The 25798-nt window shown below is 52.5% G+C and overlaps 1 protein-coding gene across 1 annotated transcript; it reads right to left on the minus strand.

Moving 5' to 3' along the window:
* Positions 1-4898: 4898 nt before the first annotated feature.
* SLC5A9 (solute carrier family 5 member 9) lies at positions 4899-24690 on the minus strand. Its single transcript, XM_052636740.1, has 14 exons — positions 24529-24690; positions 22066-22137; positions 19202-19306; positions 18734-18898; positions 17448-17553; positions 16537-16617; positions 16033-16238; positions 15695-15830; positions 15114-15221; positions 12238-12388; positions 10508-10676; positions 8722-8937; positions 5671-5824; positions 4899-5107 (listed from the first exon to the last, which is right to left on the minus strand). Exons 1-14 carry the CDS (start codon positions 24688-24690, stop codon positions 4899-4901), a joined length of 2040 nt encoding a protein of 679 aa, XP_052492700.1.
* Positions 24691-25798: the final 1108 nt, after the last annotated feature.

Here is a 25798-nt window from a genome sequence, read left to right on the forward strand (position 1 = left end):
GAACTGACTGAATGAACCAGATGCTGGCTAAACTTGCCTGTCAGGGAGGCTGTCTTGAGATTCACTGACCTTGACTGAAGAGGCTGGGAGGGCTAAGCTAGCTGACTCCTGAGGTTCCTTCCCATTCTGGACGTATATTATTCTAAACTTTACGTATGAACTATATTGAGAGATGGACCCAGGCTTTTGCATTCTATTCAGGGGAAGATATAACGGTGCTTTTCCTTTCCTCTTTAAGTGAAAGTTGTAAAATTTATATAAGATCACAGTAAGAAGTCTGATATTTCTACTTTGTGAGTCCTGGTGAAAGCTGAGATTTGATCTTGAAATATGAAAGTAAACTGTAATTACCTAAGTTTAAGCCTCTAGGATTTATATTTATCGGATAGACTTTAAAGTTCTCCCAACTTATCACCCTGGAGAAAAGGAGAAATTACAATCATCTTACTTAGGGCTGGAAGTCTAGAGAGACGCTCACTCTAGGTTAATGGAAAACTGACACTGTTTTGCCTGGGCTTCTGGCAGTTCCCACCCAGGGACATAGTTAAGAGTTTCACATATTGAGTGCTTTTGGGATCTGAACTATATTGCAAATCACTCAAAGAATAGCTTCTTCATGGTATTTTTTAGAACACCTACTTGTTTTTAAACATCTTCCTTTCACCACCCAAAGCTGCTTCTTAATGTTATTATTGCTCATGGCAATCACATTTCAGTTCTCTGAAAACTACTTGTCGGTTTTTCTCTTTGTGCTGTTTCTATTCAAGTGAAGGTACATGACTTGCATTCCCAGGATGCTCTCCACTACCGCTCACCCCTGCGCTCCCTCTGCCCTCCCCGCCCCGAGGAGACTGCTGTGAAGTCAAATTAGAAGCATACAGTGTCAGCATTACAAGGCTCCCAAGATTTCATCTCAATGAATTCAAACCCTTGCATCTCCCTTATTAAAGATGAAAAAGCTGAGGTATGGAGCATCCCAAAGCAAGTAGCAAAATTAAGCCAGGGTGTGAGGACCTTCAAGTCCCTAAGACTCTCTTAGTTTGACCTCCTCAGAAATAGAACAAAGCCAAGTGCAAGCAGTTCATTTAGGAGGTGATTCCGGGAAACAGAGCAGGCATGGTGGAATAAGACGGGAAAGGAAGGCAGCTCTTTAGGATGCTGTAATGAGCACCTTAACTCTGTGGGCAACCTGGGTTCAATCCCCCTGAGAGCCTCAGGAGATGGTTTAGAACAAGCCTCTGAGCTGTCCCACTGGAGAGGGTCGAGGAACCTGTGGTTCCACAGTGACCCACCAGCTCTTGTTGCTCATTGGCTGAAGGGTGGTTAACTCCCCAGCACTGCCAGCCTGTTCTATGGAGGGGGGCGAGTATTTTTCTGCAGCTGGAGGAAGTCCTCAGCAGAGTTTTAGTCTTTCAGTGGGAGTCACCCAGCAATCATGCGTAGGGGATTTGGGTGGGGCAGTGACATCCCCTGCTGCAGTGGCCAATAATCCCCTCCTGCCCTGGCCAATAAACTTTAACTGCCTTAAAGGTAAGAGGCTGAAACAAAACATGACTTATAAGGGGAAATTAAATGTACAGGGTTGGTATCTGCAAGTGAATAAGCATTATCCTTATTTTACAGAACCCACCATGCACTTTTCCACGTTACCAACTTTGCGCATACTATCCCTCTATCTTGTATGAACTGCTAGAAAACTCCTATTCATCCTACAAAGTCCAGTTCCAATAAGAACTGTCTATTATGTCCTTTGCTGATTCCTCAGGCAGAATTAACTGCTCTCTTGCTTTGCTCTAACAGCATGTCCTGCCTTCGTCGCACTTGCTACTAATGGTAGTAATAATAGCTACTGTTTACAGACTAATTTTGCTCCAGGCCCTGTTTTAAGTAATTTATGTGAATTAACTCATTTAAAACTTTCAAAAACTCAATGAAGTAGCTGCAATTACCATCTGCATTTTGTAGACTGGAAATGAAGACAGAGATTAGCGACTATCCCAATATCTTACAGTTGGCAAGTGGCATAGCTAGGATTTGGTTCAGAAGGTCAGGCTTCCAAGTCCCTACTCTCTTTGGCTGGGGTAGAGAAAGGGGCCCAAGCACTGAACTCCGGGACTATTTCTGGCAGTTTTGGTGCGGCCTCACGCTAGGCTAGGAAACACTGTCTGCAAAGAATCTTAAGCAGGTAAATGACTCAAGATTTGCATTTTACAAAGGTCACTCTCACCATCATGCACAGGGTGAATTGGAGGAGGAGAGACTAAGAAGAGATAACAGCATTCTGACTGGTGTAATAATCCAGGTATGATGAAGTCCCAAGTTCAGCAGGGCTCCTCCTCCCTGGACTAACCCCGCTTACCTCCCCAGCCACTCCCCAACATTGTGGGGCTGCTACTCCTAGATGTGTGGGGGTCCTGCACAAATGCACCAGGCCAAGGGCCATGTGAGGGCAGAGATGATGCAGCTTGGGCTCTGGCCACACCTGTGAGCCCTGGTGAGGAGTCTCAGATACAGGAAGGAAGGGTGCCTTTTGCTTGCTTGAGCACAGAGAAGCCATGTGGAGTAGTGGCAGTCCTGCCCAGTTTTCCCTCCAATCCAGACATTTTAAACTACTTTCCCTTTCCTAATTCTGTCATGATGTTCCCCACCTCTATTTTGAATATTTGATTTCCTCTGGTAAGGATGCTGTTTCACTCATTCATTCATTCTTTTACTTAGATTTTTTTAGCACCCAACATGGACCAAGGAACTTCCTAGGTGATGGAGACTTGACAATCTAGGGGACGAGATAAGTGTAAATGTAGTAATTATGCAAATATGTTACTGTGACACTTTCTTTAAAGGTAGAGTTGGAACCATGAGACTACATGCTGGATACTGGGGACTCACCTGCTCCGGGATGCAGGTGGCCAAGTTGAGATGGTGACTGGGATGACATAAGTTCCCTTTGGAGGGACATGACTTTCATGTTGAGATGTGAGCAATGAGTAGGAATTAACCAGGGTAGAGAAGGAGAATGAACCACCCTTCCTGCTGTCTGACCATGGGTAACGGTGTGCTCATGAATCTATGGATTAAAGCACATAGATCTGGAGTTCAGATGAGACTCAGTAAACCAAAGGCAGGGGGAACTGTCAAAGAGGTCCTCGAAAGAGAAAAGAGGAGAGGGATACGTGAGAGAAGCTGCTGGGAGAGGGAGCTGGGGACCACAGCGAGTAGCAGGAGGCTGCACTTGGCGAGACCCATGGGAAGTTCTCAGAGCAGGCTGAAGAGCTCTGAGAAACGGAGATGTTCAATATTTAATTTTAAATTGTGCTTCTGCAGCTTACAGCTCTTCCCCTCCCCAAACCTTCAGTATAATCGGTTGCACATAAATGCCTTATGTAGATGGTTTGAGGGAAACTGGGGGAAACAGCTGAGTGCCCAGAAAGGGTCCTGATGAACAGTAAGGATAGCATAGACATGGGGGGTGACACAGAGCGGGAAAAGGCTGATGGGCACAGAAATGGAGAGTCAGCTGCTACAAGAGGTATTCATATGCACAGATGTATTGAAGCCCTCAAAACAAGAATTGTATTTGTATTCAACTATGATGAGTGATTAACATAAAGTGATGATCGAAGTCAGCATTAAAATGGATCCCATGAGAGTCGGGACAGCCTAGACAGAAGACATAAGAAGGAAGGGACATTCTCGTGGGTGTCTCTGGCAATGGAACAGGCCCGTGGTTTCATGCTAGACAGCTGAGACTCAGTGTAAACTCCAGCTGAAGTAGATTCTTCCCCACCCCCAGCTCCCTACCCAGCCAGGACTTTGTAGAATTACCACCCAACATTTACTGTTACTAATGCAACGCCTGTTACTTTCTGGGTGCAAAGTCACTTGGTCCCCGCCCCTTGGAGTGCTGTCTGTTCTGGGAGGCAAATCTCACAGTACTGATCAGCACTGTCACAGAAGCAGGTCCAGAGGGTGTGGAAGCAGGAATGGGACTTTGATCCAGTTGTGGGCATCCGGCAGCTTCCTGGAGGAGGGACACCCAGGCAAGGTCATGGTGTTTCCCAGGCTAGATGGATGCCTGGCGGGCAGAGGGAGAGGGCAGAGGCACAGCTGCAGGGGCTCCTGGGTGGTCTTCACTGCCCCTCTGCCAGGCTTACTCATAGCACCAAGCAGCTGGTCTTCATCTCTCTTGTCTCCAACAAGCCCTGTTTCTCCAGCTGGCCTCCAGGTCCCTCAAGGGCTGGAGACTTGGTGCATGTTTGGCTGTGAGAGTAGGAAGCCGGGAGATCTGAGTGTACTAAGAAGAGCTCCCTGCCCCAATGCCAGCTGCTACCTTGCTTACCCTCCACCTGGTCCCTCACTCCTTCCAGTCTGACAGCCACCACGGCAGAGCTGCCAATGAGAGTATGAGGCCCTCCTGGGGAGGTTCCAGCTGGAAATAGATGAGCGGGGATTGGGAGCCAGAGAGTAAAGCGGGGAGACGGTGCACAAGGAAAGGATAAGGGTGAGCAAAGACACCGAGGATTTTTGCAACTTTCTTGCCACTCTTTATCTTCCACTTTTTTGACCTCATGACACATGTAGAGTAAAAGCTCCTAAACAGACTCACCAGAGGAGGGAAAACTGTTTTTGAGGTAGGAGTGAAAGGTTCTGTAGTGGAGAGAGCTGGAGCCCGAGACCCAGTGCAAGTCCTGCTGTGTGTCCTGAGCAGACCAAGCGCCCTCCCTGGGCCTCCTGGCTCCTCTCCTCAGTGTGCAGCCTGGCCAGGTACTCGTCACAGCCTCCTGCAGTCTCAACCTCTGAGGGTTCCGTGTGGACAGCGAGGCGGGAGGAAAGCCTGTCTGCAGCCGGCCAGGCCTGGCCGTGCTGAACCTCCCAAGGCCGAAGCCAGGCCTGCGGAGTCAGGCGAAATAGCCCCAGAGGAAGACATTGACGGCCAGCAGCAGCACAGCGTTAATGTTGCAGACGCGCTTCCAGAGCGGCTCCTCCGCGATGCTGGTCAGCTTCTGCTCCAGGGCGGCCTTCTCGGCGGGGCTCAGCACTTGCTCCGGGGCTCCTGAGAGCCCGCAGAGCCAGCGCCAGAGCCACTGTCCCCAGGACCTGCGTGGGGCTGAGGAACAGGAGTCAGAGGGGAGGGAGGCAGGGGAGCGGCAGAGCACAGGTGGGAGAAAGGGGATGATGAGAGAGCAGGGCCGGGAGAGAGGCGGCGAGAAACCCAGGAAAGGAGCGAGGCACACAGAAGGGGCAGAGGCAGGTCAGCTTAGCCCTGGCGCAAGCCGCAGGCGGGGTGCTGAGCTAGGGCGTCACGCTGAAACCCCGAACTGTTGTATAGCGGATTCATCTCCAGGGGCGGGGGTGTTGGGGGTGAGGGTAATGAAGCTCATCCCAGTTCAGAGCGCCCGAGGACCCAGTGGCTCAGCATTAGGAAGCACATTGCCCTGCGGTATAAACCAAATCCTACAGCTGTACTTTCTCAGTAATGAGGACAATATTTTGGCTCCCATTTGCCTTACTCGTTTAATATCAGTAGTCATCTGGGAAGAGGAAGGGTGATATTTTGAGGATTCCCTTAGAGACCCCGTTCCCAGTGAATTCCCAAATGGGGTCTTCAGGGACCCATGACTTGGTGTCTGTCTCCATCACTCCCCTCCGCCCCGTATGCCCTCAGCCTACCTCCAGGCTGCTCCCGGCTGGGGTCTTCTGCTCCTCCCGCCCCTGTGGGGCCCTCCCCAGAGGCCATCTGCGCTGTCCCTGCTGTGCTCTCAGGGGGCTCCTTCTCCAGCTCAGAGCAGGGGCAGTGCCGCGTCCACCAGGTCAGGCGAGCCAGCTGGAGGGAAAGCAAACAAGTCTCAGCTCAGGTGCCTTTGGAGGGCACTCGGGCTGTAAGAAGAGAGGACCCTGTTCCTGGGAGGCCGGCAGAGCCTCATGGAGAACAAGGAAGGAGCTCGCGGCTGGAGGAGGCCGGGCTCTGAGCACCGACTCACCCATCCTTTGAAAACCTGAACTCCTTGCACCTGCTTTACGCAAGCCTCCTGCCAGGGGCCAAAATCTCAGCACATCAGGCTGGGCCCCTGACCTCCCAGAGCTCACAGACAGGGAGAAGCAAGACTGGGGACAGGCAGACAGGTGCCCTGTAGCGTAAGGGAGTTAGAGAAGACGAGGTTCGGAAATAGACCGGCGCTTTACAGGAACAGATAACCTTTAATGAGGCGAGAAGGGGCAGCAGTCAGATTAGTGAGCTGCTGCACTAACCCAAGAAAAGAGTAAGTATATATAGGCATATATCTGGAAATCTACTGTCTTAAGGGGGCCTGTTCTTCTCCAAGGCTGTTCAGAGTAGTTATCTCTTAAATGGCTGGGGCAAGGAATTCTGGAGATCAGCCAGAGGCTGGACCAGCTGGGAGCTGGGCGTAATCAACCTTAATGTCCATTTTTTTTTTCCTTCAGGTGAGAGAGTTCTTTGCTTTGCATAGAATGGTGGGGAGGACCCTGAGGGAAGTTTTAACTCCAGGCTATTTTGAGCCTTGTAACTTTCCTTCATGCCCCACAGAGCGACTTCTGTGGTCAGGTGGAGGAGCTGACCCTAAATGAAACTGGCGGGCAGTGGAGAGTCACGGAAGACAGAGGCAGAGGAAAGAGGTTGAGCTCTAGGCTTTAGAAAGATCTCCTAGAGTGAACTGATGGGATCCAGCCTGGAGCCAGCAGTGCAAGTGAAATAAGAAAAAAGGAGCAGCCCGAGGTCACAGGAGGGGGCAGTGTCAAGGTTAAGGAGTGAGCTCGGCAGGCTATGACAACTGAACAAGCAGGCGGGGGAGAGAGGAAATGACAGCTCACACAAGGAACAATGATATTTAAGGAGCAGGAAGAAAACCCCATGACAATGGCAGAGGGGCAGTCAGCTGGCAGGAAAAAAATACAATGAGCAGAAAAGAGGTCTCCGGGATGCAGCATGTGGGCAGTGACATCTGGTTCTTCTCAGAATCCACTTAAGGTGAGGATGGGGAAGTGGCCATTGATTTTTAGTTACAAGGTTGTTGGGCATCTTAGCGTGAGTGACGCCAGAGGGCAGTGGGACACCAGCCAGATGGCAGCGGGATGGGAAGTAGATGAGAGAGAAGCAGAGGCTGGGGATGGAGACCATTCTTCACAAAGTTTGCTGCTGAGGCTCAGAGAGTGAGACAACAGTATCTGGAGGAGACCAGGAGCCAGGGAGGAGGTTTTTCATTGGGAAGGGTTTTGGTGCGGAATGAGACAGCAGACAGTGGGGAAGCTGCAGGATCAAGGAGTGGGCGGAGACCATTTCTGGAGTGAGTCCCCGGGGGAAGTCAGCCTCTTGGCTCATCTGTGAAGACGCTGCTTGTTTGTAGGCTTTCATTACGCCAAAGGTATACATTGTTTTGCCAACTCTAAAGGTAAGGAGTGTTATTAGTTATTTCCACCCAGTGTGTCAGGGACCAACTTTTGGCATGGGCTCTGTTACGGGCAGAATACTATTCCCCCCAAATTCACATGCTGAAGTCTTAATCACCCCCTACTTCACAGTGTAACTGTATTTGGAGAGACATTCTTTAAGGAGGTGTGTGCCAAGTCCTTTCAATTGTGTCTGACTCTTTGTGACCCCATGGACTGTAGTCCACCAGGCTCCTCTGTCCATGGGGTTCTCCAGGCAAGAATACTGGAGTGGGTTGCCATGGCCTTCTTCCGGGGAGTTTTCCGACCCAGAGGTTGAACCCACATCTCAGGTCTCTTGCACTGGCAGGTGGGTTCTTTACCACTAGCACCGCCTGGGAAGCTCCTCTTTAAAGAAGTGATTAAGATTAAATGAGGTCTGATGAGTGAACTCCAATCCAATGTGACCGTTGTCCTTAGAAAGGAGCTTAGGACACAGGCAGACATAGGAAAAAGCCCACATGAAGACAGAGGGAAGATGGCCATCTGTGAGCCAAGGAGAGAGGCCTCGGAGGAAATAAGCCTGCTGACACCTTGACTTCTGGCCTGCAGACCTGCGCGAAAATAGTTTCTATCCTTGAAGCCGCTCAGTATGTTGTACTTTGTTACAGCAGCCTGAGCAAACTAATGCCCTTTTGCCCTAAAGAAAACAAAGTTTCAAAAGACGGCATCCGTGTCTCAGTTCAGTTCAGTGGCTCAGTGGTGTCTGACTCTTTGCGACGCCATGAGTTGCAGCACACCAGGCCTCCCTGTCGTGTCTGGGGACTGGTAAATCCATGAGCATGGGAGCTGTGAGGGTTTCAAGCTGAGCTCTTACTTTGCTAGATTGTTTATTTTTCATAGACCGGTTTCTTCAAGGTCCAACTCAAAGTGGCCTTGTCGGACCGCCCTTCCCCTCCCCCAGGGGCGCCTGCCTCTCCTGCTCTCGACTGCTCCCTTTGAGCGTGGTCCTTCTGTGCTTTCTCTTGGTAGAGTAACTGTTGGCGGTGTTGCGGTCTTCCTTTCCTCCTCCCCCCGCCCCCCACTTCACATGGACTGTGGCTGGCAGGGACCGTTCATCTTTGCAAGCCCAGGACAGGGCCTGGCCCAGAGTAGGTGCCCACTGAATAATTTTCCAATTGAATGAATTACTTTTCACTTGGGAATTAACAGCACTAGGAGCTCACCATCCCTGAGACATCTGTGACCACAGCCCAGTAGAGTGAAGGTCAGGGGTGGAATTCCAGGCACTGGGGAAGGGGAGCATGGGGGTCTCACTCCAAGCACTCCACTTGCCTTTTCCTCGGGGATGGGAGCTGTGCAGAGGCTGACAGCGATGATGACGATGGCCGTGAGCCCACAGAGGAGGAGTGCAAAGTAGAGGTAGTGGAAATCCTTGAGCACGGCCGGCCTGCGGTCCTCCTCCCCGCAGGCTGGGGCTGGGTAGCAGAACTCCAGGATCATGCGTAGAAGCCCCACCACCAGGCCAAACAGGAGGCCCCAGAAGGCTCCCTGTGGAAAGAGGGCACACCAGGGGTGGATCCAGGTGGGAGATCCTCGGAAGCTAAAAGCCACAGGTTGTCACAGTGTGTGCAAGCCTGCCTGAGTGAGTTCCCCATGAATGCTGAGGTGCTGTCTTATCCTAAAGGCAGGCAGAGTGATATACTGGAGAGGACATGGGCTCCAGAACCAGACAGACCAGGCTCCACGGAGGAACAATGATCAAAGCAGTGACTCGACCTCACTCACGAGCAGCGATAAGCAGGTTACTAAGTACTAAGGATAGATGTTTAATGTTCAACTAGAATGGAATCTTTGTAATCCATGGGGAAAACCAGGATCTTCCTCCCCAGATTCCTGTCATAATAAATCAGAATTAGAGCACTTCCTTTTTTAAAGAAAAGCTCAATTTTCATATCTTCTCTGTAGCACGGTTAGGCCCTAACCTACACCTGTTTCCCAGGTATAAGGGTTAGAAGGCTTTTATTTTCAAAATATGAGATGCTGGCCCAGTTTCAAAATTCTGGAATGAATAGAAACCTCCAGAACTGAACAGAGTCCCAGTGTGCATTCTGGTTATCAGCAGGGGGCCTTGAGTAGACCCAGCAGAGGCCTGGCTTAGCTACCCCACTGAGGGGCGGGGGCGGGGGCTCCGTGGTCTCCTTCATGATGGCCCTGGGCTCTCACGTGGTCCCTGTGCAGTCATGCCTGCAACGTTTCTTACCTCCCCCGAGGTGCAGCCAATGGATCTGGGGCTCTCTTTTCCAGGCTATCCCAGGGAGTGACCAAGGTTACCCTCCTGGTGCCTTCCAGGATCTGTCAGATTTCAGTGCAGCTTCATGAATGGTACATGTGCACCCCTGTAAGCTCACACTTTGTTTCATCATCCTCTTTGCTGTAAATTTGCTGACATGTAGAACCTTACAGTGTTAGAGATCTTCCTGTCCCCACGGGCTTTTACACACACTGACCCTTCTGTCTGGAACACTCTTTCCTCTCCCATTAATCCTTCAGATCTCAGCTCAGATGTCACTTTGTGACCCCCCTCCCAGGCATCCCATAGGTTAGGTGCTCCTGCTTTTTGCTCCCATAGGAGCCATTCTATTTGTGTATATTTTTTTATTGCTCACTTGTGTCCAACTCTTTGTGGCCCCATGGACTGTAGCCCGCCAGGCTCCTCTGTTCATGGAATTGTCCGGGCAAGAATACTGGAGCAGGTTGCCATTTCCTACTTCAGAGAATCTTCCTGACCCAGGGACTGAATCCGCGTCTCTTTCATCTCCTGCATTGGCAGGCGGATTCCTTACTGCTCGCACCACCTGGGAAGCTATCCTACTTTGCTGTTACCGCATGTTGAATCATCTCCTCCCTCTGGCCCAGTGGTGGCAGATGTGAACTCTGTAAACCATTGCATCCCCAGAGCCTCCATAACGGGACTGATGTTTGTTGAGGGAATGAATAAATCTCGACCCGTTGATGTGGATGGGGAGCTGGAAGCCTGGAGAGGGCAGTCAGGTTCTGGACCGAGCAGCTCTCCTGACCCTCTGACGTTCTGGGAGAGACAGGTGTGCTCTGTACTCACAGGCTCTGTGACCCTCTTGCAGAAGATGGCCAGCAGGAAGAGGGCAGTGATGGGCGGGGCCAGGTAGCTGGTGACAGACTGGATGTAGTCAAAGAGCTGCCCGCTGTTGGAGCTTTGGATGATGGGGATCCAGAGGATGCTGATGACGACCAGGACCACCACAAACACTCTGCAGGAGAGCACAGGGCGCTGTGAGGAGCGCTCAGGGCAGCACAGCAGGGGGTGAGTGGGAACCAGGAAGGGAGAAAGGAGAGGAACCCGTGGTCGCTGAATCAGAGACTGATAGAAGGCCAGGATCACAGATGCAAAGATTACAGAAATTTCTATTTGTAAAATCCCAGAACATTAGAAGCATAGAATCCAAATAAAACTCTGGAATTTAAAAATTAGATCCCTTGAAGGGGGTGTGTGGACCACCTGCTTTCAGGAAGAAATCCATACCTTTCCCCTTTACCATACACCTCAGTAAACAGCCTCTGGTTGAAAAACTGTGTTTTGGGTGCAATAGTGAATATTGCCAGGAGATGGCGCCCAATCCCCACTGATTGCTGTAAAACTTGGCAGGTGGGCAGAGATAAAGGGATTCTGTCCTCTCCTCACCTTTCTCTCCCATTCTCTCTCTTTCTGGCCCCAGTAGAGCAGTAGCTACCTAATGGCCTCCCTGCCATTCATTCCCCTCTCATCCTCCACCCATTTGTACAATCTGTCCTGCACTCAGATCCTTCAATGGTCAGTCCCTGGGTGTAGAGCTGGGGGTGCACAGATGAATGGGCATTAGGGGTCCCTTAGGCAGAAGGCATCGTGATGGAAGAAGGCATCGTGATGGAAGAAGGCATCGTGATGGAAGAAGGCATCGTGATGGAAGAAACAGGGCAAAGGTAAGGAGATGGACAAGAGTAAGTTATCTAAACTCAAGTACCATCTACCAGAAGGGAGAATGAACATTCAGAAACTTGAGTTATAGAACCTTAAATTATGAAGCAAAGATTTCAGAAAGCTCCTCTTAACTTTATGTAAGCTATAAATCCCCAACCTAGGGAGAAAAAGTAAAAATAGCCACCAAGTTATGTCTTGAAAAGCATAAAATGAATACCTATGAGATAAGGTTCAAAATTTTCAGCTGAGTGTTTAAAGCTCTGCATCCTTTGGAGACAAACTTTCTATGAACATCTCCATCCACCCACATCCCTCACAGCATTACCTGTGTTTCTGCCTTTCTCTTAAACTGTGTGCGCCCTCGGGGCCGGACCATATAAATCACCCCTGCGTCCCCAGCACAAAAGTATGATGCAAGATGCCTGCTGAGAGTGAGTCTGACGGAGTGAATGAGTAGTCTTTCTGGTATCCTGGGGGGACAGCCAGAGCTGGTCTGGAAGACACTGGGGGTGAGCTGCTTGCTAACTCCTTCCCGTCAATACAGTTCCTCTTTCATTGGTTAAATGCTTTGTCAGCTTCTCTCATTTACCCTCTTGATCAGTTCCAAGATAAAGTTGAACAGGCAGGCAGGGAAGAGACTTTTTTTCTCCGTATCTGGAGGGAGGTAAATGGTCCAGAGTTGGGGAAGAACTTACCTGATGTCAGAGAGAAAGGTGGTACTAGGACCCAGGTGCTCTGGCTGCCGGGCAGTGTCCAGACCCAGCCACATCTCCTTGGGGTAACCCAGGGCACAGAGCAGGGGGGAAAGATGTCTGCCTACAGGAAAAGGACCCAGGAAGGATGAGCCTGCGCACCTGCCCACCACCATCAGCTCCTGTTCTGTTGCGTTCCTGCGGAAGCGCTGCCACACGTCAATGGCGAACAGGGTGCTGCTGCTGTTGAAGATGGAGGTGAGTGAGCTCATGAGGGCGGCCATGATCACCGCGATCATCAGGCCCCGCAGACCTGGGGAGAGACGAGGTGACTGTGGACCGCCGGCCCGTGAAAGCTGATCTGCCGGGAGCTACAGAGGCTACCAGCGTCCAGCAGAGCCGGGAGCTCAGAGGAGGGGGAGGGATGGCAGAGGTGTTGAATGAGGTGCCCATCCAGGAACCCAGGAAACCCATAGAACTAGAGGCTGGTCCCAGCCACCCTCTGCCTCTGCCTTCATCTGCGGCCATGGCCAAGTCATCTCCCCTCCCTGAGCCTCAGTTTCCTCATCTGCACATTAAAGGATGTGGGACCAGGTGACCTTTAAGGTTCTCTTCAGCTTGGCCATCTCAATCTGGGTGTTAAACCTGTAGACACTTGGTTAGTGGGCCCTGGTTGGGAGAAGGGTGATGATTAATTATTGAGTTTTTTTCAGTGTTTTGTACCTTTATCATGGACACTGTGGTGCCAAACTAAAGCCCCAGGCTGGGCAGCAGAAAGCTCTGAGCTTTTAAAAATGTTTCATTTTATTTATTTTAATTTGTAATGCAGACTTTAAAGATTAGTTCCCATTTACAGTTACTAAAAAATATGGGTCATGTTCCCTGTGTTGTACACTGCATCTTTGCGCCTATCTTATACCCAGGAATTTGCATCTTTCACTTCCCCACCCCAGGGTCCCCCGTCCTCAGGAACCACTAGCTCCTTATCTGTATCTGTGGATCTGCTTCTGTTTTGTTATGTTCACTAGTTTGTTTTTTTAGATTCCATATACAAGTGATAATATGCCATATTTGTCTTTCTCTCTCTGATTTCTTTCACTGAGTATACGCCCTCCGAGGTCATCCATGGTGCTATAAATAGCAAATCTTTGTTCTTCTTATGGCTGAGTAGTATTCCATTTGTGTGTGTCTGTGTGTGTGCACACCATCTTTATCCATTCATTTGTTGATGGACATTTAGTTTACTTCCTTATCCTGGCAATTATAACTAGTGCCACTGTGAACAATGGAGTGCCTGTATCTTTAAGAATTAGTATTTTGGGTTTTTGGCGTATATACCCAGGAGTGGAACTGTGGGATCTTACAGTCGTTCTACTTTTAGTTTGTTGAGAAACCTCCTTACTATTTGCCACGGTCAGAAGCCATGGGTTTGTTTCCTGATTTTGCAAGTAACTAGCTGTGTGATCTTTGGACCAGGCCTGATCCTTTCTGGGCCTGTTTTACACCTGTAACAAGGGAGGGTGGGGCCTGCTGATATCTGGTCTATATGATTCTGATGAGGAAGCATCTAGAAACATGACTATCTGGCCAGATCCACCTTAGTCCCTCTTCCCTTCAGTCCAAACATTTAACCACCCCCTGCATGCCTCCCCAGAAGGCTCAAGGTGGCCCGGATCTAGGACAGCATCTCCTCTGGGGCCCCTGCTTCTTCTGTTGGTTAATGATAAACTCTGGTCTCTAGCCAAGTTATCCCAGACCTCTTCCTCTACCTCCTTCCCACCTCTCTCATCCAGTCCCTCTGCGTCTGCTCCATCAGAGCTGGGCCTCCACCCCACCTCCACTATTTGTTTGCTTCATTTCACCTCCACTATTTCTACTGGAGGGAGGGAATAACTCAACTTTCCTCCCTAAACCTGCCTCTTTTTCTGTGTCTCCAGTCTCAATATTACTATATACTCAAGACCTGTGAGCCCTCTTTGGATCTCTCTGTCTTTCTTGTCTGTGAAATGTGATCAGTCGAGTCTTGCCAATTCTGTCTCACAAATATAAACTAAACCCTTTCTGTCTATCCCTAAAGCCACTGACCCTAGCCAAGTCACCATCACAACCTGGACCACTGGAAATCCCTTAGTAATCATCTCCCTGCCTCCCCCTAAGCTGAACCCTCCATGTAGAGTGATCCTTCTAAGGCACACATCTGATCATACGTGTGTGTGTTAGTCACTCAGTCATGTCCAACTCTCTGTGACCCCATGGACTGTAGCCCACCAGGCTTCTCTGTCCATGGGATTCTCCAGGCAAGAATACTGGAGTGGGTTGCCATTTCCTTCTCCAGGGGATCTTCCCAACCCAGGGGTCGAACCCGGGTCTCCCACATTGCAGACAGGCGCTTTACCGTCTGAGCTACTAGGGAAGCCCCTGATTGCGTATGCTGGCCTGAACCCCCGTGACCCTCCACTGCCCCCAGAGTCAAGGCCATGCCGCACAGTGGGGCATGGCCACCATGTCCTCCCCACAAAGCTCATCTCATTCCTGCTGCATCTGCATCTGTTCAGACTCCACTCCCTCTCAACCCTGGGCCTTCGCACAGGCAGCCCTCCTCCCCAGAATGACATTTCTCACGCCCCTCCCCCTTTGTCTGCCTAAGATGTCCCCTGGTACTAAGCTCTGTTTCCTCTCCTCTGGAAAACCTTCCTTCACATTCCCCAAAGTGGGTCAGGTGCCTTCATATGGGTCCCTCATCCCCACTGGGTCATGCTGGTCACATGCATTGTGCCTCTGCCCTGGAGACTGCACAGAGTCCTGCCTCTTATCCCTGCCTCTCCAGAGCCAGGGCACAGAGCAGCGCCTCACAGATGCTGTGAAAACGTGTGTGTGTTTGTGTGTGTGTGTTAGGAAGTGGGGTGTGGATGTAGATGTTCCCATTTTCTCTACCCATTCCATGTGCATCCTTAATGCAATCAATCTGTCCTGGATAGTGGGTTCTGGATGTTGCTGGAAAGCTGGTGGGAAGCATGCTGTGAGGGAGATGGACTTACCCACGGGCATGAGAGCCATGACCAGCTTGGGGTAGGCAATGTTAGAACACCCCACACGGGCCCCGCAGATCGCTTGGCAGACGTCGGGGTCCACACAGCCCACCTCATCTGCAGAAGTGGTGGTAGTTAGACCCAAATTATCCCATGCCTTCTCAGGTTGCCTCAATATGTGCTTTCTGACCCTATAGAAAAATGTTCACTGGTGACTCTGGCAGGGACCAGCATCTAGAGGGTCCAAGAATAGGCTGATATTGGGACTTATTGGGTTTATTAGTATCTCGTAAATTTCTCAACCACATACCACCCTGCAAAGCCTGATAGACTCCTTTAGATTTTAGGCCTTTTATTTTAACAAATAGTAAATATCATTACAAGGCACCATGAGAGCCTCAGTTTGTCTTTCCCTTATAAAGAGAAAGCTGGACTTTAAAATGACATTCAGATACAAGTTTCTTCTACTGAAATACATACTGTATGTCATACCCACGAAGCCTAACATATTTACTATGTGTTCTTAATAGAAACAGTGTGTGTGGCCCCTGCTCTGGTCCAGTATTGCCCGGAAGTGGACTGGTTCTTACCTGGGTACAGGGCCCGGCTGATCATGCCGGGCATGACGATGAAGAACATGGGCAGGATCTTCAGATAGCCCCCCAGCACGGAGCCCCCCTTGGCATGGGACAGACTTTTGGCGGAGAGAGACCTCTGCACAATGACCTGGAAAGGCAGCAGGGCAGGCATGCTGCCTGGGCTGGCTCGGGCTCCACTCAGCCCAGGTGAGCCCTGGCATGGCCGCTGACTGTGCCCCACACCCACCCCCCCGAGCCAGTCCCAGCCCTCTGTGCGTCGGCGCACGTGGTCTGCCCACAGGAGCCCTCCCAGTTGGTGGCGAGCTGGCCACGCTTGGCAAGGGCATCACCTGGTCAGTGCACCAGCACCAGGTGGCCAGCACCGTGAGCCCGAAGATGAGGCCTGGCCAGGGCAGGTCCCCGCGCACAGGGTCCCGGAGCATGTGAAAGGCATCGGGCCGGGGGAGGTGACAGCTGGTGTTGGGGACTGTGACGTTAGGGAGGGCCTGGCTGTACCGCTCCTCCAGGCCCGGGTACCAGCCCACCTCCTGAAAGCCTGCAGGGAGAGACCTCAGTGAATGAGACAGCCCTGGGCTTGTCACCTACTCCCACCCCCAAATCCCAGTCCTGTGTGGGATCCCTGAGCTTGGAACCCACATGGGACTTGGGGATGAGAGAGGGAAGCGGGGCTCAGGCTCAAGAGCCCTGGTTTGGTGGAGAGAGAATCCTGTTCTTTGGGAGCCCTGCCTGGAGTGGGGAATAGCTCTGTGCTCTGCAGACCATGGAGGTGACATCCAGAGCCAGATCAGAGAGGAGTTTAGGGTGGCAGGGATGTACTCGGGCCTCTTGCTTACCCAGAAACATGAGGACCAGGGCTCCCCCGACCATGATCACCGTCTGCAGAGTGTCTGTGTAGATCACGGCCGTGAGGCCCCCTGGGGATCCAAGGAGAGGGCTCGTCAGCACCCGCAGGGCCTTCCTCTCGGGGTGCCCACCCTGTGCTCGGCCACACTGGGGAGACCAGAGAACATGCGGAGCCCTCAGCCAATGGACTCTGGCCTCTGCCTTCCCCGCCCCTCGTGTTCCTCCAGTCCGCCTGGCAGGTGAGGCTGGTCATGGTCCCAGGCCCTCAGGTCCTGCTCTTTCTGTCCTCCGGCTGTGCTTTTGTGATATACCAAGTCCCGTCCTTGGCTGCGCTGTCAGCTCCTCCAGGAAGCCTCCCTCCTTCCTCCCCACCCCAGCACCCATTTAAACTCCCCCACACCTTAGCCAGCAGGAAGTCTGCCTGAGCCCACGTCTTGGGCATTCAGGCCTGCGTGAGGGGCTCTGGAGGAGACAGGAGAAGGCAGGCTTCTGGCTGTTGTCTGGAGCAGCCTGTGGTGACTCTGGCCCGGGTGACAGTCCCCCATTCATCACCCAGGTCCCTGCTGTCCATCTTTCTCTGTGTCTCCTAGTGTCTCTCCTTCCCTGGCTCTCTCGGGCCGGCTCTGCTTCCTCCTGTTTCTTCCCTTTCTGACTCCCCTTTGCTCTGATGCCCTGTGTCTTTCCATCTGATGCACTGTGTCTTTCCATCTTTTCCTCTGATTCTGCATCTTTGCCTGCCTCTCTCTTTCCCCCTTCTGCTTCTCTTTCTCACTCTCCTGGTCAGATTTCACTCTGTCCCTCCCTGGACCTCTGTGCCCCTGCTGTCTGGAGCTTCCCATCCCACCTCTCCCTGTCTCTGTTCCTGGCCCCTGCACCTGACGTGACCTCCCCTTGGCCCTACCTGTGATGGTGTAGACGGCCGTCACCACCAGCAGGGTCACCGTGGAGAGGTAAAGGTTCCAGCCCAAGGCCATCTGGATGAACAGGGCTCCAGAGAAGATGTCAGTCTGCAGGGACAGGGACCCAGGAGTCCAGGTCACCCGAGGCCCTCTGTGTGGCCACTGGGGAATGTCTCCTTCCTGCTCAGTGATGCCAGGTGCTGTTGGCCCTCAGAGCACAATGAGGGTGAGCCTCAAGTGACGTGCTCGGGAGGATGGGCTTGGCCTGTGGACACTGAGGAGCTGTGGGGATTGCAGCGCAGAGGAGCACGCAGTTCTGAGCCTGAGAGCCCTGTGATCCAGCTGCGCTCCCAGGGGCGTGTGCTGGTGGTGAGAGGACGGAGCAGCACACTGAGGAAATGAAGCAGGAGGGGGTCAGGAGGAAGAGGCCACTGGGGGAGAGGGTGGGAACCCAGGGGGCCTCCAACTGCTCCCTGAAAGAGCACCAGCCCACTCGGACCTGATGGGGGCCCCAGGTGACCTGACAGAGCAGGAGCCCCAGTGCAGATGACGCAGATCCTGGATACCCACGTGCTGGGCTTTATTGGAGGACTTGGGGTCACAGCCTTGGCCTGTGCTGATTTAGGGTTGCTTACAAGCATTGGTGGAAAAGAGGCTGTAGTTTTTCCAGCCCTGAACTCAGGGCATGCTTGCTGGTCCCTTTCCCTGAGTGTTTTGTGATCCATGACAGGGGTTACAACTTGGCAGAGCCGCAGGAGGCCTGGAATGGGCCACAGGGCCCAAACATCAGTTCCAGCCCCAGAGCTAGTGTTCTGTGTGGACCTTTGCAAGTCGTTTGACCTGAGTTTGTCTTCCGAGTTTGCATCAATAGAGGAGGAATACGTCCTTTTTAATGGTAACATTCTCAGTGCTGAATGAAGACTAATTTAATGGGAAAATAAATGAGTGAATGAACTTGAAATTGTGAGTTCTTTGGATAGAGGGACGGTTATTCACTCAACAAACATTTATCATCCATCTCTAATTACCCTGTTGTTGGGGTTGGGGGGCGGGGAGCATGTGATGAAGGGGTGTGAATTCATCCTCCATTTCTATTGTCCTTCCTCTAGCCATCTAGCCATCCATCCGTCCACCTATTCACTTATCCATCCATCCATTCACTTATCCATCCATCCATCTATCCAGCTATCAATTTATCCATCCATACATACATATGGCAACAACGTGCTGTGCCCTCTACTAAGCATTTTCAGAGCGACATGATATGGCCACATGGGAAGGTACTCACTGAAATCTTGGTGAAGATGTAGAGGATGAGAGAAAGGACAGACATGTACACCTGGATCCTCTGGCCCCCGAATCGCTTCTTCAGGTACTGCGGCATTGTGACCACACCGGCTGCAATGTACACGGGGACGAAGATCCAGCCAAGGGCCAGAAGCAGCCAGGTTGCCTGGGAGAATGGGGAGAAAAAGGGATCCATATTCTTAATGCAGATGGAGGAGGGGTGGTCCATGCAGAGAAGAGCCCTGGGCAGGGAAGTAAGGGACCGGAGGCCTGATTTCAGTCCTGTGTGACCTCTGATAAGGTCCATCAGGACTTGGTTTCCTTGTCTATAAAATGGGTTCTCCATTTACCGTGCAGCCTCCCCAAGCACCTTTGAGGTTTCTCTCAGCACTAAGGTCAGGGACAAGGTAGGGTAGAGTGGGTTAAGACCCCCTCTATCCCCGAGAATCTTCCAGGCCAGCTTCCTTACATTCCACTCAAAGCCACCCACAGCAAGACCTCCAGCAGCCCCCGTCCCAGCCAGGCCGATGAACAAGCCGCTGCCCACATTGCTGGACATCAGAGATGCTCCGATCTGCAAAGCACAAGTGGGGTCAAGGGTCAGTTTTCATCTGAATCAATTTGGAGTTAGGATTACGAGCTTCAGGATCTGGGATGGAGGCAGAGAGAGCAGAACCTGAACTCATAAATGTGAGATCAGAGGGAGGAGAGGAAATTGGGGAGCAATGAGGAGGCTGAACAGAACAGACACATTAGGCACTTACTGTTTGTTGGGCACTGTGCTGGGCATTTTATATGCACTAATACACTTAATCTTCAAAATCATTTGGAGGGATGGATACTAATCTTTCCACTTTACAGAGGAAGGAGTTAATGTTAGGAGAAATGAAGTCACTGCCTCCAGGACACCCAGGGATTTGAGAGGCAAAGTGGGAAAGAAGAGAAGACATGGAAAGCAAGGTCCATTAAGGAGCATGAAGCTCTGTTCTGGGGCCATGGGTCTAAGGGCCCCTGAAGAGAAGGCTAAGGGGAGAAGGGGAGTCCCCCTTGAGAGGATGGGGGAGGCCTTCTGCCACCCCTTTCCTGCAGACTCCAGGGGAGGAGCCATGGGGGCTAAGCACAGGGTGGGCCAGCCTCTGAGTTAATTTTTCTCCTGGAGGCAGCCAACTACTCCGAGGCAATGCTGTTAGGCAGATAATGATGACAGTCACAGCGGTCTGTACAGAAGCAGCATTGCCAAGTGCCAGGTTCTGTTCTAAATACAGCAACTCACTGACTCCTCATAACAACCTCAGCAGGAAGGTTCTGTTATCATCCCCATCGTTCTTAGGGAGACTGAGGCACAGGTAAATAACTTGCTCAAGTTCCCGAACTAATCAGTGACAGAATGAGGATTTCGACCCTGGCTATCTGCTCCAGTAACCACTGCTTGACGGGTGCTAGGTAGTTAGTAAGCATTTGTTAGTGTTATCTTTTATTATTAGACAGGATCATTATTGGTAAGAGGATGGGCTGAGGGCTGGAGGGGCAGAGCCAGTCTTGGACCCTGTGTCACCTTAATTGTGGCGCTGGGCAGCAGAAAGTGAGAAGGGAAAGCACTGAGCCATTCGGAGAAGAGGCAGCCGTGCAAAGGTGCAGAGATAATGAGCCGTCTGACCGAGCTGAGGACTCTGAGCCACCCTGCCGCCCGCGCATACTCCCTCCCTCTGTCTGGTGGTCCTGGGATGCTGCAGCTGGGCTGGACCCCTGGCCAGAGCACAGAGCACTTGGCCTTCCACTTTGGAGGAAGAGGCTCCCCAGGCTGCTCTCAGGGCAGCGAGGTGCCTTCACCTCCACCCTGCCCAGGGCTCCTAACTCGTCACTCAAGGAGCCACCCACAAGGTCACCAGGGGACCCGCATGGCTCCTCTGAGACAAGGATGCTGCTGCTCCCTCTGCTCTAGAGTCCCAGCCACACTGCTCTCAGGACACAGGGAGGGGAACCAGGCACTTCTCGGGACTGGCTGAGTAGGGAAGCAGGCAGCTGTTGGACAATCATCACCAGAAGCACACATTCCAGTGGGGCAGAGGGACGGAGAGTCTTCATCCGTGGCTGGTTCCGCCCCAGCTCAGACTGAAGCTGCTCTCACTGCAGGTGGCTCAGCTCCAGCCCTGTCCCCCAAGGAGGGCGCCCCACATCCTCTTTCCCACGGGGTGCACATTCCAAGGCCTGGCTCCACCTCCATCTCTGGGGAACCCCGTCCTGCTCCAAAGCCCTGACTTGCTTCACACCCCAGAGCTCTGTCCCCTGCAGGACTGAACATCCAGGCCAGCCCCTGCTTGCCCTCCTGGACGGACCAGAGAACCCGTGCCGGTCCTCTTCTGTCCTTCTCACAGACTCACTTCCAGGGCTGCAGTTTAGGGCTGGGGGTGGGGCACAAGCTGAGCAGAATGGCCTCCAAGCGGTTCTCATTATTCTGGTGAGGGGTGCTGGCAGCACCAGTGACCCTGCCCCTGTCCCTGTGAGCTGCCAGGCCCCCAGCCCCCACATCCCTGGGGACTCTGCCATACTCCTGCCTACACCTCTCCTTGCCTCAGACACCGAACCTTCCAGAGAGCCCTGTGGGCCTCCTGGGCTCCTCCGCTCTTTGGGTGGGGGGGCTGGTGAGAATCAAGACAGGGGTGTGAGTGTGTGTGTGAGTGTGTGTCCGTGCACACACGTGCCATCCGTCAGGCATGCCCGGGCACGTGCCCAGCCTCAGTGGCCCCTGGGGCGGACTTCTGCACTGTTAGTTTTGAGGCAGGGCTCACCTCCCTCCTTATTTCAGGAAGAGGAAGCTAGCCTGGATGACCAAGAGGAGCAAGTGGGGAGGCCTGCTGAGGGCGTTCACAAAGGCCCCAGGGTGGTGGAATTTTAGCCCTAGGATTTCCTTCCCTGAACTGCAGTATTTATGTGTCACTTTCCCAAGAATATCTCTCCTAGGCCCGCTTCCACTGTCCAGAGGATAGAGGCCTCCTCCATGCGCTCACAGGCCCTGTGCTCCCCTCCGGCTGAGCAACCATCAAGTTTTTTATGAGTCTGTCTTCCAGGTTCAGCTCTGAGCCCCTCTAGAATGGGAACACTCTGGGTGGGCTCTGTAGGTCCAGCGTCCTGCCTGGGACCCACACGTAGGAGGCGCCCAGTGGACGCGGGTCCCACCTGTGTGCAACATCTCTCAAGTTGCCAGGTGTCTCTGGACCTGAGGGAAGGAGTCCAGAGCCAGGAAACACCTCGGAGGCTGTAGCCTTGGTCCAGGTTGGAGAAGATGAGGTGGGACTGGGAAGTGGGGAAGGAGAAGGAGGAAGATGAACTCACCGGCCACCAGCTCATGGACCTCCCTGCCAGGAAGTAGCCGCCGATGGTCCCTCGGCTCGCACGAATGGATGACTGGAAAGGAAACGGCAAGAGTGAGGAAGTCCCGAGTCTCCCCAGGCTCTGCCCTCGGCCCCAGATTCCCTGCCCTTTGGTTGCTGGCACTGTGGGGACATGGGGTGGGAACCGAGGCTGGAGGTTTCACCATCTTTAAGCTATGGGGCTTTGGTGGGGTCAGCTGCTCTCTCTGGGCCCCCTGCTCATCACCTCGCCCACCAGGACAGGCGCGAAGAACAAAGGAGCTAATGGGGGAGGGGCGCTGGGTTGGAGGGGGGCTGGGGTGTGTGAAACGCCCTACTGAATGCATGGCACTGTGCGTGTGCCCAGATTATTGGCATGTCCTTTCGTGCCCTATCTTGCCCTCCACCCCATCCAAATATCCCTTCAGGAAGTGAGTTGGGATCTCGTCCTCAGGCTACCATGGTGAGGAGACCACCCTGCTCCCTCCACCCAGCCAGACTCCCATCCTGGGGGCTGGGAGGACACAAAGCACTTGGTCCCCAGACAGAGGCAGGGCTCTGCCAGGGGTGGGAATGGCGGGCGGTCTCCTGCCCCTGCCTCAAGTCAGATTACATCACTGAGGCCCACCCAGGGCCCTAGAGCAAACCCTGTCCTGCACCGGGAGGGGGTCAGTGGCTGCCTTTTTGAAGAATTACTCGGAGGGCTGAAAGGGAGTGAGGAATGAAAGAACTTTCGCTCAGAATGCAGAAAGTGAGACAGGGTAGAGGGTAGGGGGGACAAATTTAAAGCCATTATTAAGATGCGAGAGTTGGGCTATAAAGAAGGCTAAGTGCCAAAGAACTGTGGTGCTCGAGAAGACTCTTGAGAGTCCCTTGGATTACAAGGAGATCAAACCAGTCAATCCTAAACCCTGAATATTCATTGGCAGGACTGATGCTGAAACTCCAATACTTTGGCCACCTGATGGGAAGAGCCGACTCATTAGAAAAGACCCTGATGCTGGGGAGGATTGAAGGCAGGAGGAGAAGGGGATGACAGAGGATGAGATGATTAGATAGCATCACTGACTCAACGGACATGAGTTCGAGCAAACTCCAGGAGATAGTTAAGGACAGGGAAGCCCGGCATACTGAAGTCCATGGGGTCACAAAGAGTCAGACATGACTTAGTGACTAAACAAATTTAGATGCTGAAGACAGTAAGTGTCTGGTTGGGTCTACAGACATCAGAAATGCCTGAAGGACTGAAAGAAAGAAGGGGAATTGAAAGAAGCATCTCTTCCTCTAAGAGAAAGGCATATATTACTCAGTAGGGCAGGACTGCTGTACAGGACCTGAGGCTTGTCAAGCCTTTGCTTGGACTTTCTGTGTCAACCCTGGTCCTCAGGAAGGTAGATGAACAGGAATAATTTACATTACAGATGAGGAAACTGGGGTCCCCGAATGGGAAGCAATTTGTCCAAAGTCATGAAGGAAAGAACCTGGTGCTTCTCATGACCATGGTCTCCTGGGAGCCAGTGAGCCTGTTTTCTTCCTCACACACCTTGGGAAGCAGGGACTGCTTGTCCCACTTTACAGATGAGGAGATTGAGGCCCAGAGAGGGTTCTTGGCCTTGCCACAGCCTTGTAAGTGACCAGCTGGGACTCAGATCCCTCTCTGCCTCACAGCGGAGTCTAAAGGTGCTGGCATTTCCATCCTTTGCTGCGGAGACAATAGGGGTCATTTATTGCTGCAGGCTGTGTGTTGGGCACTGTACCAGATCCTTAAATGTGTCATGTTCCTAAAGCAAGTATTCCTCTTTATTCTCATTGGGTGAGAAAACTAAGGCTCTGTAGTATATTCCCAGGACCACACTGCCCTAACTGATAGATTTGGCATCTGAACTCAGGGCTCCATGGCCTCCAAGCCTGGCCCCCATACATGGCACTGAGGCTCCGGTGAATGCTGGAGACCAGAACCCACTGGGAGCCACCCGGCTCTCTTCCCATGAGCACACTTGCCCCAGCTCTTTTAGAAAGCTCAGCTCCATGCCAAGATGCTGCCCCCTGGAGGGTGTGGTAGGGTCAGGAGTCAAGCACTCACAGAGTTGGGGGTCCTGGCATGAAGAAGATGGCAGGAATGGGACTCAGGGGGCCAAGGGTGCATGGGGTCAAAGGCATCAGACGCACAGAGACAGGGAGTCCAGAGACTGGGGTTCAGGCCTGGCCTGCCTCGGGCTCACTGTGTGAGCTCAGACAAGTCACAGCCTTCTCTGGGCCTCAGTTGCCCATCTCTAAATGGAAGGGTTGAGAGGGTGATCCCCCCTTAATGTCCTTATACAGTGGTCCCTGTGCTTCCCAGACATAACCTGCCTTCTGCCCACCCCTGCTCCCAGCTCTACGATCGGCTGCAGAAGAGAGCCTGTCTCTGCCTCCCCTGCCAACCTCCAACCTCCAGGTTACTCACCCAGACCCCTACTCCGATGACGAAGACAAAGTAGACAACTAGGACGGCGATATCGTAGGCGTGCAGGCTGACTCCGGGACCCGGCGCTGAGCGTGGAACTGTCGTAGTGCTGACCCCATTTCCCGAAGCTCCAGGCCCCATTGCTGCCAGCTCCGTGCTCATCTGCCAGTCAGTCACAACCAAACTGGACTTTGAGGTGCTCCTGGCTTCATTCCTTTCCTGTAATGATTAAACAGGCCTGAGCCCCATTGGCCGCTGAGCCATCCCTGAGCCCCACTGGCACATAAAGTCCTGATACTCCCGCCCCTTTCCCCTAACTGCCAGCCCCAAGCCTCTCCCTTTTCCTGCAAACACACACACACACACACACACACACATGCACACACACACATGCACACACACGCACACGCACACACACACATGCACACACACACTCCCACCCCGGAGAGGAGCAGGAGTAAGAGCAGGAGGAAAAGCGCAGGGTCCTGGCGACCTGGCCTGGGCAGGGGGTGGAAGGGAGACTTCAGAATCAAGATGCTTAAAGTCATGCTTATGTGGAGAGGAAACTGAGGCCCAGGAAGGGAAAGGGACCCCGGAAGTAAAGGTGAAGCTGGGCCTGGAGTGGAGGTGTCTTAATGGTCGGATCCATTCACAGAGAGAAGGGGCGTCCACTGTGATCCTTGCAAAGGGTCCACCATGTCACGTGCTCCTACCTCCAACATACCCAGGTGTCATTTCCCTTTTCTCAGGATGTAAGAAACAGGCCTGGGCAGAGACATGGTTTCCTCCAAGCTACAGAGCAAGGCTATAGTTCACAGGCTGCTCGCTTCAGCTGCTTGAGACAGTTGCTTTTCGATTCTCACTCCCTGCATCCTGTTTATCCCATGTGTTGTTTAGTCGCTACGTCATGTCCGACTCTTCTGCAGCCCCATGAACTGTAGCCCACTAGGCTTATCTGTCTGTGGGATTTTCCAGGCAAGAATCCTGGAACAGCCTGCTAGTTCCTTCTCCAGGGTAACTTCCTGGCCCAGGGATCAAACCTGCGTCTCCTGCACTGGCAGGTGGATTCTTTACCATTGAGTCACCAGGGAAGCCTCATGTGTAGTTCACAGTAAATGGAAGATCAGTCCCCTTACTGCTGGCGCCTGCAGCCTGGGTCTCCCTTAGCCTTCAGGATGTGCCCTCATGGAAGATTCTGGAGCCCAAAGTTCCGCTCGAACTCCGGGCCAGCTATTCCTACTAGCCTCATGAACTTGTTCTCTGAGGTCAC

Source organism: Budorcas taxicolor, chromosome 3, assembly GCF_023091745.1.
Source record: "Budorcas taxicolor isolate Tak-1 chromosome 3, Takin1.1, whole genome shotgun sequence".
Classification (NCBI taxonomy): Eukaryota; Metazoa; Chordata; class Mammalia; order Artiodactyla; family Bovidae; genus Budorcas; species Budorcas taxicolor.

Bases quoted from the DNA above. Each gene is read 5' to 3' on its own strand.
- SLC5A9 (XM_052636740.1), bottom strand. From the start codon at position 24,690: ATGAGCACGGAGCTGGCAGCAATGGGGCCTGGAGCTTCGGGAAATGGG. The intron at 15,831-16,032 runs GTGATGCCCTTG...CTGCCTTTCCAG, and splicing joins GGTGCTGGTGCACTGACCAG to GTCATTGTGCAGAGGTCTCT. The intron at 5,108-5,670 runs GTAGGCTGAGGG...CCTGTTCCTCAG, and splicing joins CAGCCGGGAGCAGCCTGGAG to CCCCACGCAGGTCCTGGGGA.